Genomic DNA, 22,735 nt, shown 5'->3' with positions numbered 1-22,735 from the left:
TAAATTTCACCAGAGCCTGTGTGGAAAAATAAATATACCTCAAATGATATACCTCAATTTCATAAATGTTTTCATAAATATCAGACAAAAAGTAGAGACACAGTTGTGCTTTTGACATGCATTGTGTGAGAACATAGCAATGTTTCTTTCATATTCATATTTCAGTTTTTCTTTAACGGTTAATATTCATCCTCATGTAATTTCAAACCTGTGTAACTTTTTTTATTCTCTACATGAAAGAAGTTCATTTGAAAAACAACTGTTTATTTGGCCACACAATGAAAGTTAAAGGGTAAGTTCACCCAAAAATGAAAATTCAGTCATTAATTACTTACCCTCATGTCGTTCCACACTCGTAAGACCTTCGTTCATCTTCAGAACACAAATTAAGATATTTTTGATAAAATCCGATGGCTCAGTGAGGCCTGCATTGCCAGCAAGACAATTAACACTTTCAGATGCCCAGAAAGCTACTAAAGACATATTTAAAACAGTTCATGTGACTACAGTGGTTCAACCTTAATGTTATGAAGTGACGAGAATACTTTTTGTGCGCCAACAAAACAAAATAACGACTTTATTCAACAATATCAAGTGATGGGCGATTTCAAAACACTGCTTCATGAGGCTTCGAAGCTTTACAAATCTTTTGTTTCGGAGCGTGTATCAAACTGACAAAGTCACGTGATTTCAGTAAACGAGCCTTCGTTATGTCATAAGTGTTTTGAAACGTTTAGTTTGATTCATGCTCTGAATCACTGATTCAAAACAAAAGATTTGTAGAGCTCCGAAGCTTCATGAAGCAGTGTTCTGAAATCGCCCATCACTTGATATTGTTGAATAAAGTCGTTATTTTGTTTTGTTGGCGCACAAAAAGTATTCTCGTCGCTTCATAACATTAAGGTTGAACCACTGTAGTCACATGAACTGTTTTAAATATGTCTTTAGTAGCTTTCTGGGCATTGAAAGTGTTAATTATCTTGCTGGCAATACAGTTCTCACTGAGCCATTGGATTTCATCAAAAATGTAATGTGTGTTCTGAAGTTGAACGAAGGTCTTATGGGTGTGGAACGACGTGAGTGTGAATAATAATTGACAGAATTTTCATTTTTGGGTGAACTAACCCTTTAATGGGCTCCAGTGTTGTTTTACAACCCGCTGATTTTTACTGTATGGACAAAAACAATTGAAACATTTTTAAATATCCACTTTTGTGTTTCACAGAAAACAAAGAAAGTCATAGAGGTTTGGAATGGCATAGGGTTGAGTATATGATTTTTGAGTACAAGTGATGTTGGATCATTCTAGTGATGATTTCTGATTAATTTTAAAGTGTAAATGTTGCTATATTCAAAAAGTATAGCAGTGTGTGAAGAATTGAGCAGTTTTTGGTAAGGGTTTCAAAGCGAGTGTAAGGAAAAGTTTGGCATCAGCCTCTTTACATGGAGAGGTGAATTATGCATTCATTCACTCACTCATAGGCAGATCTGTTTCACAGCAGCCGCTCATTCATTAGACTCTCACTGTCTCTGTTCATCCCCAGACTGGACGCAGTGGAGGTATCTGAAGCCCCGTGTGCATTATGAAGCAGAGCAGGTCCTTGTGTCAGGTGGAGCAGCTGCCCTGTGCATGTCTACTGGACTGTCGCCGGCAGACCTACAGCCGCAGCGCCGCCGCTGCCCCCATCAGACACAGAGCAAACGGGGCGGTGGGCGCCTTGTGCAACAGCCCCAACTGCGTGGTGGCTGGCAGGCTGGAGAGCCCAGAGCAGGGGCGGTGCGGGGCCGGCAGGGTGCTGGTCACCGGAGGGGCCGGATACTTCGGATTCAGGCTGGGCCGCGCTCTGGCCGGACAAGGGGCCACGGTCTTACTGCTGGATCTCCACACGCCGCCCTGGGATATCCCAGATGGAGCTGTCTTCCAGCAGGTACAGTGAAACTGGAGAGGAGAGCATTGGGTTGTCGAGGGGCTGTTGGGCATCGGGGCGTAACAGAAGCAGGTGGGTGCCAGGTGCACTGCTGAGGCAGGACAGCAGCCTCCGGTTTCAGCAAAGGTCTTCATGACTCTTCACTGACGCGCTCGGATGTCTCAGAGAAACCGTTCGGCTCCGGGAAGAGCCGTGAAAGTGAATCTGAAACTGCCATGTAAAACAGTACTTGACAAGGTTTCAGCAGGTTTTCGCAGTTTATGGTGTATGATAAGTATTGGTTTAAATCAGTGGTTCTCAACTGGTGGGTCGCAGTGAAAAAATGGTCTAATCTTACAGCAGAGAGGAAATGGCTTAAAGCAACTAATAATATCATTGTTTATAGTTAGGATAGCAAAATAAAGGAGAAAAATTTCGGTAACCCTTTAGTATGGGGAACACATATATTCACTGTTAACTATGACTTTTCCATCAATAAACTCCTAATTTACTGCTTATTAATAGTTAGTAAGGTAGATGTTAAGTTCAGGTACTGGTCATGCAGAATAAGGCATTAATATGTGCTTTATAAGTACTTATAAACAGCCAATATTCAGGCTAATAAGCAGCTATTTGTTTGAGAATTGTTCCCCGTACTGAAGTTTTACCAAATTTTCTATATCCTTGATATCAGAGGTTGTGCGTCCAATCAAACACCAAAGTGGTAAAAGTCAAACAAGTTAGACAGATGTACAGGTTGCATGACAATGTTCTCGTCCTTGAAAATCAAGAATAAATCTGTGCACAAAGTGCTCTTGCAGAAGTGCCGATTATTCCTGCCGAACAAAATGTGACCAGTGAAATATTCTCAAATATTGAAATAATTTAATTTCAAGCGAAAATTAGAAACCAAAATTGACAATTTTTTGTATTCAGTTCATGTCCCATTAACAATTATTGGAACTTTGCAGTTTTACATGGTAATATGAATAACCTTTTATATGGTAATAATAACTTGCATGTTGAATTTGAGGGACGTATATTTTGTACCAGTGTTTTTTTTACTGAGTTGCCACTTGATGTCCAATGTAAAATCTGGGCTTTGAAGCAAAACCAGTCGAGAACCAGTACATTAGTAAAGAAATTTACATGATCGATGAGGATACACAAAATCGTAAGTTACACAGATAGCACAGTGACATTGATACAATGTTTAGTTTTCATCCAAACAATCATTTTGGTTGAGATTGACATTTCAGTGTTTTGTATATTGGTATATTGGATCAGCATTGAAATTTCGATGAACAACGTCCGACAGCATCCATTGGGTGGATTGAACCAATATCGCTTTGCCATGTTAATTCAATGCAATTAGTGTTGACGCATCAGACTTAACATTGTTTCAATGGTTGCTTGTAATCTGGGATATGTCTATATTGATCTAGGAACATTGTCAAAAAGTAATCTAAAGGTTTTAGGCAAATTGTTGTGGTTCTATCAGGTCAAATCTTGATTTTCTAAGCTAACTTATTTGGAACCGCAGTCAAAAATAATGTGAATATTCATTTCCAGTTTAGTTGTTCTAGAATCTAGACTATAGTTTCTTTAATATGTTTTAAGTATATATATATATATATATATATATATATATATATATATATATATATATATATATATATATATATATATATATATATATATATATATATATATATATACTGTAATGGGAGACTGTAAAGAATGATTTCTGCACAGATTGCGTTCTTTTGCACATCACTGTGACTGAATGGCATTATTATGATTCAGTACATTTGTGTGTGTTTTTCTCCCAGATTGATATCCGGGATTATGATGCCCTGTATAAGATCTGTGCAGGAGTGGACGTAATATTCCACACCGCTTCCTATGGGATGTCAGGTCCTGAGCAGGTTAGTGAATGTAACATGCATCTAATGAGAGCTCGGGTTGTATTAGAATCGACTAAAACACTGAGACAGATTTCATGTAACTTTACTTGAGTCCCCATTTTACATTACAGTATATCAATATTTACATGTAAAACATTTCAGTGTGCATAAAACAGGCCACAACACATCATTCGGAAGCACATTACAATAAGGTCCATTAGTTAATGTATTAACTAACACGAACTAACCATGAGCAATACATTTGTTACTGTATTTACTAATCTTTGTTAATGTTAGTTAATGAAAATACAGTTGTTCACTTTTTGTTCATGTTAGTTCACAGTGCATTAACTAATGTTAACAAGATTTAAATAATGTATTATTAATGTTGAAATTAACATTAACAAAGATTAGATAGCTAAATAGATAAATGCTCTATAAGTGCAGTTCATTATTAATGTAGATAACTAATATTAACTAATGAACCTTACTGTACCCATGTAAGTGTTACCCATAATTCTTTTTATTATATTCTTTTATATGATGGATTATAATAGTTTTAAAGTGAAAAAAGTGATGTGCTGATATAAGTTTGCCATAATATCTATCTTAATTATAATTTTTTACCTGCCCCAATGTATGTAATTGAAATCAGTGACACTGACGAAGGCGAAGAGCCGAAACGTTTCTTGACTTATCTCCTGTGAACTTCTATTAAAGTCTCTTTTAGAGTGCAGACCTTCTTTGTATTCTTAAGTTCTTTTTATAACAAAGAATCACAGTTGTCAACTAATTAATTAATGCATAGTAGTTATAGGCTGTAATAAGATTCATTTTCTATGATGTGATAAATGCTTCAGGTTTCATTTTTCAATTTAACATCTATTATTGTTGCATTATTATATCTGGGTGTTTAACTGCTATCATAACATCATGAAGTGAAATACACTGCTCATGTATTTTCTTGTTCTACAGCTGAGGAGAAAGCAGATCGAGTCAGTCAATGTTGGTGGCACGAACAATGTCATAAACGGTGAGCTTTAAATATTTATATCATTTAGTACTGTAACTGTAAGGCCTATTATTCAGATGAGTGTTTCCCACTAGAGCTTGTATTCAAAGGATCCAATGGTATTTAAAATATTCCCCATTCGTGTGATTATAAGTCCTTCTAAGATACCTTCTTTTGACCAAATTCACATGCAAAAGAAGGTAATCTTAGAAGGATTTAAGAAAGAAATATTTAAGAAAGAATAAGAAGTTTAATATTATTTAAAGTATGCTGTAAGTGTTTACCGACCTGGTTTTGGTTGGCGTGTTGTAGTGTGTACGGAGCGGGGCATCTCGAGACTCGTCTACACCAGCACAGTGAATGTGGCGTTTGCTGGCAGACCCATTGAGGATGGAGATGAAGACTCGGTTCCCTGCGTGCCGCTGGACATGGTGAGATGCTATGATTTTATCTTGCATTTTTTTGAAAACCAGCCACCCCAGCTCCAGCTTTGAGGTGGGCCAAGTGTGTAAAAAGGAGCAGGTTTGAAAAGGGACTATTAGTAACACTGCTATGCTATTTTTAGAAGCACAAAGTACATGTTTTATACTTCTGCTCATTTAAAAAAATTGTCACAAATTCATTTTTGCTTAATACTTCAAAATTATGTCAACTATTACTATAATTTATAGAAAAATATGCTCTTTTATATCTGTTTCTGGTAGGGATTAAAAGAATTAAGTTTTATAAGTACGGAATAAATGACGATGGGCCATTATTAGAAAAATACACCTTGGGTGTGCATTATTTTTTGCATTATATTTCAATGGCCTGGAGTCAATTATTCTGCTTATACTATGGTTACCTTGTTTGGCTATCACTAGACCAAGCTCAATTTAAAATTGAACATTGGGAGTCTGCTATGTATTTTTTACTGCACAAGAGGCGTGATCAACAAGCATTATTCACGCAATTGGATAGTCCTTCAACCAATCAGATCAACAAGACGCAAAACTCCAGACAGGTTTAGTTTGTATTGGTTTGTAGCATTGATCAGCGGTTTGCAGAAGCAGCAATGGCATCAAGCGATTTTTGCAGGTTGTGCAAAAAAAACCAAAAAAAACATGAAAGTGAGTGGTATTTACACCCACTCGAGCGATTTGTTTGCTAAACTAAAGAAGTCATTCAGCATCATCGAGAGGTTAAAATGAATTGGATTGACGGTCGTGCTTGCCGTCGCTTCTGTATCGTCATCGTGTTATACCCGCCAATAGCGAGAAAGGTGGATAAGCCAGTCTGTGATTGGTTCCCGCAAAAGTGTAACAGAAGCAGAAGAAATGAATGTACGGGTTTCCAGACTGAGTTGCCGGGCGAAATCATATCGCCGGCAGATCAGGCTGGGTTTACCCAGTCTAAACCCAGTGGTAACCCAATCGGTTACCACACCTCAAGACATTGTTCCGGTGTTGTATTTTAAAGCATTTGTCTTTAAAACATCTTGTGTGTTGTGTGTTGGCATCTTATTCCACGCCTCCGTTACTCATTTCAAAACATAATTTTAGAGCGTTGAGAGTCTCTCTTGAAAGCCATTGATAGCAGACTAATGTATTTAGTGGATATAGGAGATTGGAAGTATTTGAGATTTGTTATTGAAGATTGGAGTTATAGTGATAGATTGATTAAGCCTGTATGAATTACCTCAGTCAGTTCACTCTCTCAACAGTTTTCAGCAGCAGCGTCTCTATAATAGTGAAGCTTCAAGTTCACAGCGACGTTACTCCCTCGATACTAAAAAACGTTATGTAATTTTGCAGATGCAAAACTGTTTTATTGATAGGTCGCAGGGCAGTGCTGACAAGAATTTTCTGTGCATGTGAATGTTTCTGTCTGTGTGTCTGTACTGTATGTGTGTGTGTTTGTATGGAAGGGCCAGGCTCCTGGTTGGGTGGGCCAGGTTCTTGGTTGGGTGGGCCAATCACCTGGTTGGGTGGGAAAGTCTCCTGATTGAGTGGGCCAAGCTCCTGATTAGGTGGGCCTATCTCCTTGATGGGTGGACCAGGCTCCTAGTTGTGTGGGACAGTCTCCTGGTTGGGTGGGCCAGGCTCCTGATTGGGTGGGCCAAGCTGTGGTTGGGTGGGCCAAGCTGTGGTTGGGTGGGCCAGGCTCCTGATTGGGTGGGCCAGGCTCCTGATTGGGTGGGCCAAGCTCCTGATTGGGTGGGCCAAGCTGTGGTTGGGTGGGCCAGGCTCCTGATTGGGTGGGCCAAGCTCTGGTTGGGTGGGCCAGGCTCCTGATTGGGTGGGCCAAGCTCCTGATTGGGTGGGCCAAGCTGTGGTTGGGTGGGCCAAGCTCCTGGTTAGGTGGGCCAAGCTCCCGATTTGGTGGGCCAGGTCCTGGTTGGGTGGGCCAAGCTCCTGATTGGGTGGGCCAAGCTGTGGTTGGGTGGGCCAGGCTCCTGATTGGGTGGGCCAAGCTCTGGTTGGGTGGGCCAGGCTCCTGATTGGGTGGGCCAAGCTCCTGATTGGGTGGGCCAAGCTGTGGTTGGGTGGGCCAAGCTCCTGGTTAGGTGGGCCAAGCTCCCGATTTGGTGGGCCAGGTCCTGGTTGGGTGGACCACGCTTCTGGTTGGGTGAGCTAGGCTCCTGGTTAGGTGGGGTATGCTTCTGATTGGGTGGGCCAGGCTCGCCCTGCCCCACTGTGGAGCCAGGCCTGTTCTAAAGCCTTTTTTGCAAACCACAATATTGCGACATACATAAATCTTAAATTGTATTACTTCAGCTAATTAACATCTGAACTAGGAGAAACTGCAGTCTCTTAATGATATAATCAATTTTGGTAACACTTTACAATACATGTGCACTAATATGCACTAATTCATTCTTGACTAATGCACAGATAATCATGAGTGAATGTATGACGCATGAAGAACTAAACCATTTATAAATTACTGTCGCATTAGCAACTAATAAAAAATCTGATTAATAGATTAAGTAATATTTGAATTGCTATTAATTAAATGTGTCATCATGTATTAATTCCTTATCAACATATAGCAAAGGCCTATTTTTGTTAAAAAAATTAAAACGTGTAAAAAACATCACAAAGTTAAATTTAAATATAAGCACCCTAATACGAAAGCAAGAGCACCCTCAGTTGGTAATGTAATAATATCATACTGGCTAAACAAATTTGGCAAGCGCTCCATGTGTTTTTGTGTTTGCACTCTGGAGAACATCAAATGTTTCTATTTACAACGTTTTTTTTTTTTGTTTTTGTTTTTTGCAGCGGTGAGAAATGTAGCCAGTCACAATCATGTTTGTTGATCTCTTGAACGCAATGGCCAATCTGAGGTGTTTAATTTAGTCAGAATCGTCTCACTGCTTAAAACACGGAGCCATGGTGATGCAGCCTGCCTTTGAAAGTGGCCTTCGAATTGGGATGCAGCTCATGTGAATACCGGATGCAAGCGTCACGATTCAGCACGACACAACAAAAGATATAAAGAGGAACTCATTATAATCAGTGATGCTGTCTCCTGTACACTGGATGTACTGATCTGTTACATCATGATTATTGCGATCACAGGCATCAGAAGTGGATGACTTTCACTAGGGATTACCGTGTCATGTTGAAGTTGACTCGTGCTTTGCTCCTGTGTGCTCCTGTGTGCTCCGGTTCACTGTCTCGAAGAACAGTAGACTGAAGTTAAGGAAGGTTAATGGAATCAAATTAGTCCATCCGACACCTCACTCGTGTGATGCACTGAAGTGCTACACAAGTCACCCGCTTTTGTCTGCCCAAACTTCATACATGAATACATAACATCTGATGAATCATACAACGGTACAGCTTACACACTCAGATTTCACTGGCGCTCATTTTCGGCCGAGGTTATGTTTGATGACTTTCACAAAGGGCTGAAACAAGCTATTTACTAGTTTATTTGTTTGCTTGTTTATGAGAAATTATTTCTATTGAGTATATATGCATTTTGTTTACCATACTTTTTACCATGCCTGGGCACAAAATTGTAACCATATTGATAGTCTTTATATAATATATTGTGGTTTATAGTGTGTTTTGGTCAAAGATTAAAAAAATAATTTAAATTTATCAAATGAACTGGACACTTTATAATCTGAGCACTTTTATTTAACTATTGATATCCTATATTTCATTTGAGGATTACACTAAGTCATTGTACAGTTTACAAATGATCATCTGGTCTTGTCATTTGTTTAAATGTGATTTTTTTTTTTTGTTGTTCTTTCTTCAAGCACATAGACCATTACTCCAGGACTAAAGCCATCGCTGAACACATGGTGCTCGCTGCCAATGGAAGATCAACAAAAGGTACGGAAATGGAAACGTGTTGATCTCTGAAGTCAATCTTGTTATTGCGCACAATAGCAATAAGCGCAAGTGGTGTCATGTACCCTGATCATATTGTGTTTGTGTGTGTGTAAATGTGTGTGTGTCCACTGCTGATGAGGTACTGAGGTAATGGCTGCTATGGTAATGACCACAGCCTGCAACCCAACCCAACCAGACCTGCTGACACTGTTTTAAATTTAGACCTAGGCCTAACAATAAAACCCAGCACGGGGGAAGCTGTGTGTGGGCTCTGTGCTAATAATCGCACACCTCCTTACAAAACACAAAGTGAGAAACAACTTTTTCAGGAACATTGCAATTGAAAGCAGTCTGAAATGATATTATTAAACGATTTTATTATTTTTTTCTGGTTTATTTAGTGAACTTTTCCAGATCAGCATTAGATTTCTTTGATGATATGAATAAAAAAAATAATAGAATGATATACAGTATTGGACAGTGCGGCTATTGTGGAATTTGGTTAAAGTTAAGCATGTATGGCAAACTAACATATCATGTAATTTCTATATAATGTAATTTCTACTGAAACATGTATATTATGTATTTAAATTGAAATGATGTACACATTTGTAATGATGATGAAGTTGCAGTTCATCCATCCATACTTACATTGTCTTTATTTGGACCAATTTTTAATTAATATTATACCATTTGCATACTTCTAAGTCTTGAAGTACACTACAAGTGCACATTCAATACATTAGGCACACTACTCTTTCATAAGAGAAGCAATGGTACTTGTATAATGTTATCATTTAGTAGCATAGTAAATATCAAAATATCATAGCATTCATACCATGGTATAACCACAGAACAGAACACCACAGTTATATATCTCTCTAGCAGCACATGATGGCAGTATTGACAACGTAAAAAGTCTCATATTGGTTGCTCACTAGTCAAAACTGGAGTTGGTTCAAAGAATAAAATCTTGTTTAGATAATATTTAGGCATCTAATGATATATTTGTGAATATGAAAACATAGGTCATGGATAAATTGCTTATAATATTGAGGTATTATTGTGATAGGTGGTGGTCTTCTACAGACATGTGTCCTACGCCCCTCTGGTATCTACGGTCCCGAAGAGAGGAGACATTTGCACAGGGTGATGGTGAGACCACTCATTCCCCTGTTTCATTTTCACACTTTATCCTCTTTTACGGTCTCTCTCTCAGATCTCTCTCAGATCCCAGACAGTTGTACTTTGCAGGCTCAGCTGTGCCAATGTGCCCAGAGCTGTACAATATTAATGGAGTCTGTGAGAGGCTCTTGTTACAGCATGTGTTTCTGCTGTGCCTGTACATAGACACATTGCTGTTTGTGCTTCTGCTGTCACTACATACACATTTCTTTCTGTGCTTCTTGTGTCATTCTACATACAGAAGCATGAATTTGTTCCTGTTGTAACTCTACATACAAACATGTCTGTCTGTGGTTATACTGACACATGTGTGGCTGTGCTTCCTCGTGTAATCTCTACACAATTAATCTTGTATGCTACTCACCCTCAGTTAAGGCCCTGGTATACTCAGTTCATTTTCGTTGTTTGATTAAGGGTAAAAAAAAGTGAGAGAACAGCAGTTAAGAAAACATCTAATCATAGCGATGTGGATATGTTTGCATAAGCCCTGCAATTCGGCACTCCAGTCAAGTCACGTCACGTTTATTTATGCAGCACTTTATACAACTTCATTTTCTACGATAAAGAAGCTATAAAGAAGCCCTGATTCTCTGAAACATTGAGTGAAGAGATCCACCTATGGGAAGGGCATCAGCACCTTACCTCTGCTGAAGCATCCAATTGCACCAAGTCTGGCTTGACAGACAGGTGCTTCCTTTCCTCATAGAGCATGTTTGCTTCTCGTGCAGCAAGCAGGGCAAGCCTGGTGGATCTCTCCACTCAAAGTTTCTGAGAACTGGGGTTACAAACAGTAACCTGTCGTTCTCTTTCATCATCTCATGTTCGAGATCCATATCCCATTCCCACCATCCATATCCCACCATCTTTGGGAGATATGGACTGCTTCCTGGTTGCCCAATACACTCACAGTGAGGCCCTGAAAGCTAGAGGATGGTCACCTGAGAAGGTGGTGCTTTTCACAAAGTAGCAAACCACACACAAAGTGAGGGTGCTACCTCAGCAAAGAAAATGAGATGTGGTAACATTCCTACATGAATAAACCTGAAAATGCACACACTGATTAAATTTTTGGTGTCAGGTGAGGGTACAGTGACATGCTTATTGACATGAATAAGCTGACAGTCCATGCTTAAAATGGGAAAATGGTATTCACTGTGTTGGGTTAAGGGGCTCAGCTGTTTCCCAGGGGCTCAAAAGGCTGTTGAGACAAAGGCTCCAGCACCATGGAGAGTTCCCACTCTGGAACTGCTCTTCTAGGGACTGGAAGGGAAGGGAGAGCACCCTTCATAAATCTACGAATAAGGGGGTGTTGCCCCACTGTAGCGCCGTCAAACCCAACATGACATGCAGCGATAGCAGCTAAATAGACGTTAATAGTAGAAAATTTTCCACCATCCATAAGGTCCTGCAAAAAGCTCAAAATATTAAGCCACTTTTCCACTGAAATGGAACAATTTGCCCCAGGAACTCTTTTTTCCAGGCGCTTTTTTCCCCACAGACCTGTTGCTGTCTGCATTTCCATCGAGGTCTAAAATATCGTGAAGATTAAGTCCGGTGACATAGGACTGCGTGTGACTTTTCAGTTGCAGCTGGATTTTGTCCTCTGCATATAAGCTTAATAAAGCCTGAACCTCATTGTTGGTCCATCGGTTGTATTTTTAAACTCCATTGTCGATTCGAATAGCGAACTCTATTACTGCATGCACTGCAACAGACTTTTAAAAATGGTGCTTGAAATAAAATGTTAGAGTCAATCAATCAAAATGCTATGTGAACTCAACCAATCAGCATGTTCAGCGCCCAAGTCCTAGCCCCGATATTCCGGAATTTTGAAAAAGTAGTACCCCGCAAGCAAGTACTTTCTGAGAGGGAAATTTTTACCCGGAGCTTCATTTAGACCCTGGTTCTTGCAGGCGAAACACATTGTGTACCACCCAAAAGGCCCTAGTTCCTTGGTAAAAAGTTACTGTGGTGGAAAATGAGCACTGATATGATATCAGCTGGCACCACTCTTAAAACACACACAACTTCATATAGAGACCATGTAAAAGTGGCCCTAACAATCTGAACAGTGGCGATAACATGTGGGGGAAGCCCAAATGTGTTTAAGTCTACCATCTCACGGGCCAAGCCCAGAGGCCCTCCCTTTCTGGGTGAGGGTGGTAGATTTCCCTGTTTTCTTGGGACAAGAGGTCCGTTCGTAATGGGAGGAGCACACAGAAGAGGACATACAGAAGAGGGATGATCTCTGCCAGCCATGGTACTTTGGGCCATCTGGGTGCTATCAAAATCAGAGGCAGGCTTTGTTCTCTCACCCTGACTGGGGTAGGCATTATTAGGCAAAGAAGGCGGAATGTGTAGAGCAGCATGTTGGGCCATGGAGAGGCCAGTGAGCCCATGCCAAGGCCTCATCCCATAGAGAGAAGAACATAAGACAATAGGTGTTTTCATGCTAGGCGAAGTGATAGACGGCTGCCTGGCCAAATCTCCACCACAGCAGACTCAGGACCTGAGGGTGGAGGTGCCCATCTCCGTGGAGTGGGTTCCCCCTCGACAAGAGGTCTGCACCATAGTTCAGAATGCAAAGGACATGGGTCTCCTGTAATAACAGAAAGTGCTGCCTTTTCCATATTAACGGCTTGTGAGCTAGGCCCCTGTGTGCGCACTGGAGTTGCCTTGTTCCCCGTCAGAGTCGGACAATCCTAAATGAGCCTCTGGTGCCAGAACTTTAGCGAGTTCCAAATAATGGCTCCCATTCTTGAGAAAGTTGATTGCTTCTTCAGCTTTTTTAAGGTCCATGCAAACAACACAGAAGGAATGGGAATCCCTTACAGTGATGAGGGCGTCACAAGCGGCCAGTCAGAATCATGACTGGTTGTCCCCAGGTGTAACCATTGTTGATTTCGAAAGCACCATGACGAAAAAACAAACCAAATTAAGATTGCAAATGGTGGATAGCCGAAGGACAGGGCAAAAAAAGGCAAAGTAAGAGGTGGGCAGTCTAATGGAAAGTACGAGCGTGGGTGGCTTGCAGGAAAAGGTCAGCTAACTTGGTTAACAAGACAAACACCTCTGGCGGAGGCTGATCCAAAGATGTGTCCAGACAATCGTGAAGTCCATAAACCAACAAGCTGTGAATAAAGTTATCCAGAGGTCGCGAGAAGAATGTCAACTGAGGAAAGGTAGTGCTTGCAGGTGCTTTATGCACTCTGGTAAGGGGCGGTCCCTTACCTGGCATTGGGCACGCACTCCTGTCTGTCAAGCCAAACTTGATTCAGTTGCATGCTTCTGCAGAGGTCATGGTACAGATGCCCTTCCCATCGGCAGATCTTGAACCCAAGATGATGAAAGAAAACTCTAAACAAACTTCTTTTTGGCCTAATTTTGTTCAAAATAATGCCACACTTCTTGTTTTTTGCTTGAAGGATATTGGGTCATTTAGAGGCTGTTGCTAGCTCTGTGAAGATCAGTTGATTGTAGAATGCAGAAAAAAGGTTTTATTATTCTCTTCTCTTCTCAGGTAAACGTGGAGAGGAGGTTGTTCAGCTTTTGTTTTGGGGACCCTAATGCCAAGATGAACTGGGTGCATGTGGATAATTTGGTGATGGCTCATGTTTTAGCAGCAGAAGCCCTCACTGCAGAAAAAGCCTTTGTGGCGGTATGTGTGACATGATAGAGATCTCTCCTTTTTTATTGCAGTATTGAACCCAGAATATGTATAATGTATTTATTGCTCATTTGTCTTTTTTTATTTATTTATTTTTTTTTTTTTAGAGTGGACAGGCCTACTTTATCAATGATGGGGAGTCTGTCAATGTCTTTGAATGGTTGACACCGCTGGTGTGTAGAAATCAATCCAAGTATATTTAATTTAACCCATATATATTTGAAAGTTTTCTCTGTTGTACTACAATTATTTGCTATTTTAAGCAGCTATACCTATATCTATTTCCAGTTTGAAAGACTGGGTTATGGTCGGCCACTGATTCACCTTCCTGTGTTTCTGGTCTACTCAGCAGGTGTGACTACAGAGAAATTAAAATTATTATTATTTGATAAACTGTTGTTGTTGTTGTTTCAAGTTCAACTATCAACCTTATTGTTTATTTATTTTTATTTGTACCTAGAGCTTGAATAGAGAAATTAATTTGTTGAACTTTCTTGTTTTCTCCAGCAATTCTGATGGAGCGACTGCATGTGACTCTGAGTCCTATACTGGAAATCCCATTGATTCTGACAAGAAATGAGGTAAATTTGTTCTCTCCAGCCTTCATTACATTATGCAGTATGCTCTAATCACTTTTTCCTAATAAAGTTGTGAGAGCAGTGTGAAATTGCATTCCCCTTCCGCTATTATAGGTAATTAAACTCCATTAACAATCAGAGAACTTAGGATAGAGAAACACACCCAGAGGAGCTGTATAAGCATAGTAAAACCATAGTAAGATTATCCAATAGTAATATGTATACTGAATATCAACAAAATTATATCATGATAGAATTTAATCATTTAAGTTGTATAGCTTAAACTCACTGGCCACTTTATTAGGTAAAACTGTTCCAGCCAATCACACGACAGCAACTCAGTGCATTTAAGCATATAGACAGGGTCAAGATGATCTGCTGATGTTCAAACTGAGCATCAGAATGGGGAAAAAGGTGATTTAAGTGACTTTGAACGTGGTTGTTGGTGATAGATGGGCTGGTCTGGCAATACCACCTACCCACCACAACCACCAAACTGGATTGTTGAACATGGCAACGAGTTCACTATACTCAAATGGCCTCCAGTAACCAGATCTCAATCCAATAGAGCACCTTTGGGATGTGGTGGAATGGGAGATTTGCTTCATGGATGTGCAGCCGATAAATCTGTAGCTACTGTGTGATGCTGGTATTAGTGCAAGTGCAATAGCTATAGCTTGTGTGGCAAGCTTAGGTTACCATCAGCATATAGGTACTTCTTTTAATGCTTCTGAACAGAAGCTCCAGTACTCCAACATAATGAACATAGAGTTTACATTCTATAATCCATCAGATTTCATAAATCATATGAGCAGGCATCTGTAACTATAAAACACAACAGTCTGCATGTGCCTCCTCTATCTGTTTAAATATCACAGTGGATTCTGGGATGGTAGTAAAGGAAGACAAACAAGTTGGCATAAAGTTTGAGCAAGAAACACTGGTGGTGTGACATGCATTAGTCATGAGAAACAGAAGCCACGGCCTGAAGGGGCGATTCTGGTCAGATGGCGGCAGGTTTGATGATTGCTTTGTGAATAAAACATGAGACACCAGCTCCTTGCTGGAGCTTTAGGTTTGAGATGGACAGGTGAAGTGCCACTGAGGAAAGATACACACACACAAGCACACAAACCAGGAAATGAGTATGTCAATCACACAATGGCAATCTCCATCCCAGTTTCTGATCCAAATCGTACACTATATAATATATACAGTGGTACCAAAACTATGCATCTGGACATTTAAATCACACTTTTCCATGTGGTTTGGAAAATTATTGGATCTATTATTTTATCATTTGGAACTAAACAAGCCTCTGTTTGGTTTGATATTTTGTTAAAATGCAGTGACATTCATAGTGTGGCTTAAGTGTCCAAATACTTTTTTTGTGGCCAACATATATCTATACCTAAATAGATAGATAGATAGATAGATAGATAGATAGATAGATAGATAGATAGATAGATAGATAGATAGATAGATAGATAGATAGATAGATAGATAGATAGATAGATAGATAGATAGATAGATAGATAGATAGATAGATAGATAGATAGATAGATAGATAGATAGATAGATAGATAGATAGATAGATAGATAGAGAATATAGTTCAATGTGTCATGTATTACAATTATACATTCTGCTCTGTGGTGTTCTGTACACTAGATGGCACTAATCTGTTTCATAGCATGATCTGTTCACACAGCACAGTCATCTCTAAATAATCCAGATTTTACGTTCTGAGCTTTGTTATCAGAACAAAATGTCAGATCTACTCCTGTCTTCTGGCAACCATTCCTGAGTTTATGCTAAATTATGTATTAAACTGATCTGACTAACCAATTAGTTTGAACTGTGCACTGTAATGAAATGTTATAGAAAGAGGTCTCTAATTTGATTTAATTCAATTCAGGTTTATTTGTATAGCACTTTTCACAATATATATTGTTTCAAAGCAGCTGTACATCCTTGATTACAATATAAGATGAGGATAATATTACAATAAGAGGATAATTTTTGAAAGTTTCACGTGTCTATCCAAAGTTGCCTTCATCTGAAAACTTTGCAGAGTGCTGACACTGGGACTTTTCAGTGTTCAATGTATCTCTTCACTTGTCTGTGTTAACACACACACTGGCCACTTTATTAGGTAGGCTACACCTTGCAAGTAGGGGTTGGACTTGGACACCTTTTTGCCTTCAAAACTGCCTTAATTCTCTAGGATGCATATCCATAATGTGAATATCCCATTCCACCACATCCCAAAGGTGCTCTATTTGATTGAGATCTGATGAGTGTGGAGTCAGTTTCTGTAAAGTGAACTCATTGTCAAGTTCAAGAAAAAAGTTTGAGATGATTTGAGCTTTGTGACATGGTGTGTTATCCTGCTGGAAGTAGCCATCAGAAGATGATACACTGTGGTCATAAAGGGATGGACATGGTCAGTAAAAATACCCAGGCAGGCTGTGGCGTTTAAGCGATGCTCATTTGGTACTAAGGGGCACTTTAAGACACTTTTAGAATCTTTTAATTTATTTTCACACAATTCACAATTTATTTTATTTTGGTGAAGAAAAAATAGTAGTCAGGTGTGTAAATAAGAACAAACATGCAAGTGGGAAGCTATGGTTAGGGCCCGCTTACCCGATTTTCATCTAATCTGTTGATACTACTGTGGAAAAATAACATCACAAACATTCATTAGCCAAGACGATAAGCTTTATTATGTGTCCCCTGTCACCCCGCACACTTCAGACGGCTCCTGGTCTAGACAGCAGTGTGTTGGTTCAGGGGAACCGACTCTGGCTCTCGGCCCAGTGGAGATTTTCCATGTAGATACCCAATCTGAAGGCTGGTAAGGGGAGAGAGACTGTGGGGGCATTTTATCGTGCCAGGAGAGCACGCGGGTACAGAGCCACTCAATGTAAAAGTAATGCCAGGTAAAAGGAGGTCATTAAAGCCATTAGTAAATGTGAAGGCCTCAGAATCTGATCTGTGAAGTCAAATCCAGAGCCCATCTCTCAGCGTAGTGTTCAACTTCAGGGCAATCTGACAATGACACCTGTTAATGGGATAGTTCACCCAAAAACCTAAAGTCTCATCATGTTTTAATCAGTTTCTACAACTAGAAAAGTAGTCAACTCAAATAACAAACATTTTTTTAACTGAATGATTGCTACAAACAATAACAGATCCTTGTGAAAAAGAAGTACACTTTAGTGTACTTTTTTTTTAAAAAAAAGAAAAAAGTTCGTATTAAATACTATTTACTATTTTGCAAGAATATACTTGTGCAAACTGAATGTAACTTTTTTTGACATTTAATTGCATGTTGTTTACAATTAAATGAAATTATAAAACGGTTAGTTCCTGTCCTTGAGTCTGATTGGTCAATAGCTCTGTTTTATTCATGATAAAACACGGCTATGACCGCTTCACCCAACGGTTCTGTGTATCACTACACAACGCCCTTAGGAACGTAAACTGTATGTTCATAGTTATTAACATAACATAGTTATTCATATGTTAATTGAAGCTTACTGTATTATGTAAAAGATTATTGTGAGAAAAAGATTGATTGAACGAGTTTATTAGCTGCATTCACATTTAGCATTTTCCTTTAGGTCAGTCCTGTGTTCATAATTAAAAATCTGTTTAAATGTCCAATGTATTATCTTGTCCTTTTAACAGTTAAAGGGTTTTCCCATGACTGACAGCGCTAGTCAAAGCATTTATCAGTTGCTTCTTTTTCCATTTTCACAACAATTCAGTCTTTTCAATATAAAAGTCTTCTCTACTGACTGACACACTCATAAAAACAGTCTTTGCTGCCATCTAATGGCGTAATAATGTAACTTCTGTTGCTGTTCACGGTCAGGGACTATTTTTTTCCGGTGGAAGGAAGGCTTTTAGAAAAGGTTTACTTCATGAAAGTTGCATTGATACATATTTCTAGCTTTAATATTTGTATTGTGTGGTAACTGTTTTATAAAAGCAATAAGGTACTCGAGACTGGTGCTATATCATAAATAAGTCACGGCTGAAGGGGTTGCACTTAAGTGGGACTTAAGTACATCTTTGTCATTAAGTAAATCTTTGAAATTTAAAGGAACACTCCACTTTTTTTGAAAATAGGCTCATTTTCCAACTCCCCTAGAGTTAAACAGTTGAGTTTTACTGTTTTCGAATCCATTCAGCCGATCTCCGGTTCTGGCGGTACCACTTTTAGCATAGCTTAGCATAGTTCATTGAATCTGATTAGACCGTTAGCATCGCGCTTAAAAATGACCAAAGAGTTTTGATATTTTTCCTATTTAAAACTTGACTCTTCTGTAGTTAAATCGTGTACTAAGACCGACGGAAAATAAAAAGTTGTGATTTTCTAGGCTGATATGGCTAGGAACTATATTCTCATTCTGGCGTAATAATCAAGGAACTTTGCTGCCGTATCATGGCTGCAGCAGTGCAATGATATTACGGAGCGTCTCTCACAAACGTCTCCATGGTTGCAAGGCACGTTCCCTGTGCAAGCAGGGGCTCACGGGCGCTGCGTAATATCATTGCACTGCTGCAGCCATGGAACGGCAGCAAAGTTCCTTGATTATTACGCCTGAATGAGAGTATAGTTCCTAGCCATATCAGCCTAGAAAATCACAACTTTTTATTTTCCATCGGTCTTAGTACACGATTTAACTACAGAAGAGTCAAGTTTTAAATAGGAAAAATATCAAAACTCTTTGGTCATTTTTAAGCGCGATGCTAACGGTCTAATCAGATTCAATGAACTATGCTAAGCTATGCTAAAAGTGGTACCGCCAGAACCGGAGATCGGCTGAATGGATTCGAAAACGGTAAAACTCAAACTCAGTTTGGTTTAGGGTTAGCTATAATTATGCTTAATTTACTATAGTAAGTATGTCACCTTAAAATAAAGACTTATGTAACATGTTTTACAAAAACACTTTAAAAGTTTACTTATGTGTGTTCAGAAAGTAATAAAACAGTGGTCTTAAGTGGTCTTTTTTTCATTATATTTTCTGCAAGTACAACAATAGTACTGCAACTACACATTTAATACAATTAAGTGCAATTCTTTTTAACAAGGCAAAGCTTGTGTCTCTGACATGTACAGTAGGTGAAAGGATGTGACCTGTGTGTCTGATCTGAGATCGCAGACACATCAGTACTATCATCTCATCTCTGTCTCAGATGAGGTTGCTATTAGCATGTTGACCACTCCTGACACGACCGTCTGACCTCTGCATCCCTCGCAGGTGAGAAGCATTGCTGTCAGTCACACCTTTAAAATCGAGAAGGCACAGCGAGAACTGGGCTTCATTCCTAAGAAGTACAGCCTGACCGACTCTGTGGATCAGTACCTGCGGAGCCGACCGGCACGATCAGCCGCGTCATTTCCCAACACACAGCACCTCTTCCTGCTGCTCCTGCTGCTTCTGATCGGATTCATCACCCTCATGATCTGCTCTGCAGCCTGGGAATAATATGCCTTTACCATTCAGTCTCACTTGTAGGGTTTGAACTGGGATGAGCGATATAGAGAATTTAAAATTACTTGGTTGGCAATATAAAATGACACAGCATTGTGAACATCACAATGCTGCGCTTTTTATTTTGCCACTGAGTTTCATAAAAACTAGTTTGAGAGCATTCAGAGATGTTTTAAATCTTTTCTATGAATCAGTTTATAGTCACCATGAAATCAGAATTGACAATTCTTGTTTTTTTTTTAATGAATTTATTATAAATGATTTATCCATGCACATCATTATTTATTTTTGTTTTAATTCATGTGTCCTCATAATCTTTAATCTAAATCAATTCCCCTCCCTCTTGCAGCAACATCTCTTCTCTGATGATGCGATTACTGGCACGAGGGCGGGTCAACCTGTCACTCACATGAGATCCACCAATAGCAAACCACAACCATCCAATCAATTTCCCACGGACAAAATCAAGCCCCGCCCTACTTTTGTTCTTGTTCAAGAATTACATTACACTCAGATATAGTAAGTCACATAGGGAAGAAAAAACTTGCAAATTCCATTTCATGCTGATTTTGTACCGTCCACTTCAATGAACCAATTAATAATTTGCTCCATCACTAAAACAAAATCATGCATAATTACTGCTTTTTATTACTGCGTTTTGTTATATTGGTGTGCAAACAAGTTCAATTTATGAAATATCATTTAAAAACAGAGTGTAGGGCTGGGCGATATATAGAATGCTTTTGTCACGCGCATTTCGTCAGTAAAGCCGGTTCCCTGATTACCGCTAAATCACCATCACCTGCTTTCAAAGCCACGCGATATCGCGTTCAATATCGACGGCGATTCATATCGATATTGAATGTGATATTGCGTAACTTATCAGTGAACTACGGCTCTGTCTATTAAATGCCGCTCCATTTGAAAGCAGGTGATGGTGATTTAGCGGTAATCAGGGAACCGGCTTTACTGACGAAATGCGCGTGACAATCGCATGCGATATATCGCCCAGCCCTAACAGAGTGGAAGACATGCATTGATTACTTTAAACAAAATGTTAACTGGATTTTACTTCTTGCGTTAAACATTTTGAATCTAATAGGCAACACTGCAGTTTGGTTCAGATTTTGTTGGGATTACAAAAGTATTTTTTTAAGCTATATCGCACACCCCTAATTTAAACCTGCAACTTTGTTGCGGGCTGCATTTCTCCAATGCATCATAAACCTACATAGATCGTAGAACAATTGCCACCAATGGTCTTTATGATTAATGTAGCTCACGTTGCTTTTGAGAAACGCAGTCCAGATCCGATCTTTAACTACAATGCCACACCATCTCAGAAACAAAAATCACTGTATATTGGAAATGATCTATATTGACAGATTTAAGGGATGTGATTTAGGCTATGTGTAAACTTGAAATATAACCTGCAGAGCTGCTTGGGAACTATATCACTCTCTGACTGAGAGAAATGAATTGCTAGTAGATATGTTTTAAAATGATGCTAGTTAGTAGACAAGAATTTATGTATTTGTAGATTTTTTTTTTTTTTTAATAATATTGTCTGCAGCCCATGCATTCTGATTATTTTGGAATAGGTAAGAACAAGTCTAAAAAACAACAGTGTGATCTTGGCAGACAGCAATTTTTGATGTGTACATTAAGCATGATGTTGAAAAGTTATATCACTGAGTTTATTTTACACCTAATGGATAAGATTATTTTCCCATGGTCTTCCATATAACAAAGTGTATTAATAGTTGCACTTTCTGAATGTGTGCATTGCAAGAGGAATGTATGTTTATTTCAGCATACACTATATCTTTACATTCATATTCATACTTAATGCTATTCAGTTATATTTTGTTCAGATGACCCAGGATAAAGACCTGTTGTCTCTACCGCAGCAGAGAAGTTCAAAGAAGGTGAATAAACATATAAAATGTCGGTTACACTTTATTTTACAGTGCTGTAGTTACATTGTAATTACTCAAATAAATACTGAGTACTATTAATATACTACATGTACTTACTATGGAGTTACAGTTAGGGTTAGGGTTTGGTTTAGTTACTTGTAATTATGCATCATTTACTGATATTACTATATAAGTATATGCATACGTGTAACTACGGCACAAAAATAAAGTGTTACAAAAATGTCTTTGAAAGTACAGTTTGAAAGAAAGTATTAATACTAAGACGGAGAACAATGCTGCAGGTAGACAGACACAAAGAAAGATGTATTGTCTTTTCTGTTATCTCTTCTGTCATCTTAGTTTCTATCACTTGATGAACCCTGTATGAACTGTGATGGTGTGTGTCGGGGGAATGAGTGAGATTATCACATCCTCTAAAGTGTTACATTTGTGTCATAAGTGTTCCGATTTCAAAACACAAGCAATGTTAACTCAGATGACATAGACGTAATAGAATGATTGGAAATAATATAAATGTTCAAAGTGAGATATTTCTGATTCCCCCTGGTGTCTGTAAAGGTTTAGAGCAACTATATTTAACATTTTTGCAGTTAAGGCATTTAAGCAATAAATGTATGCCATGCGTGGCGTTCATGAATGCCAACGAAATGTTTTATAAAGCTGTGCTTGTAGCGGCAAGTGTACTCTTATATAATCT

At 39.0% G+C, this 22,735-nt stretch overlaps 1 protein-coding gene across 1 annotated transcript; it reads left to right on the top strand.

Moving 5' to 3' along the window:
• Positions 1-1,583: 1,583 nt before the first annotated feature.
• Positions 1,584-20,092, top strand: sdr42e2 (short chain dehydrogenase/reductase family 42E, member 2). Its single transcript, XM_067365533.1, has 11 exons — positions 1,584-1,928; positions 3,740-3,835; positions 4,790-4,847; positions 5,139-5,257; positions 9,082-9,157; positions 10,230-10,312; positions 13,863-14,000; positions 14,117-14,182; positions 14,298-14,361; positions 14,517-14,590; positions 19,865-20,092. Exons 1-11 carry the CDS (start codon positions 1,584-1,586, stop codon positions 20,090-20,092), a joined length of 1,347 nt encoding a protein of 448 aa, XP_067221634.1.
• Positions 20,093-22,735: the final 2,643 nt, after the last annotated feature.

The sequence above is a fragment of the Chanodichthys erythropterus genome, chromosome 3, assembly GCF_024489055.1.
Source record: "Chanodichthys erythropterus isolate Z2021 chromosome 3, ASM2448905v1, whole genome shotgun sequence".
Lineage (NCBI taxonomy): Eukaryota > Metazoa > Chordata > Actinopteri > Cypriniformes > Xenocyprididae > Chanodichthys > Chanodichthys erythropterus.
This window is presented reverse-complemented; position numbering and strand designations above follow the sequence as displayed.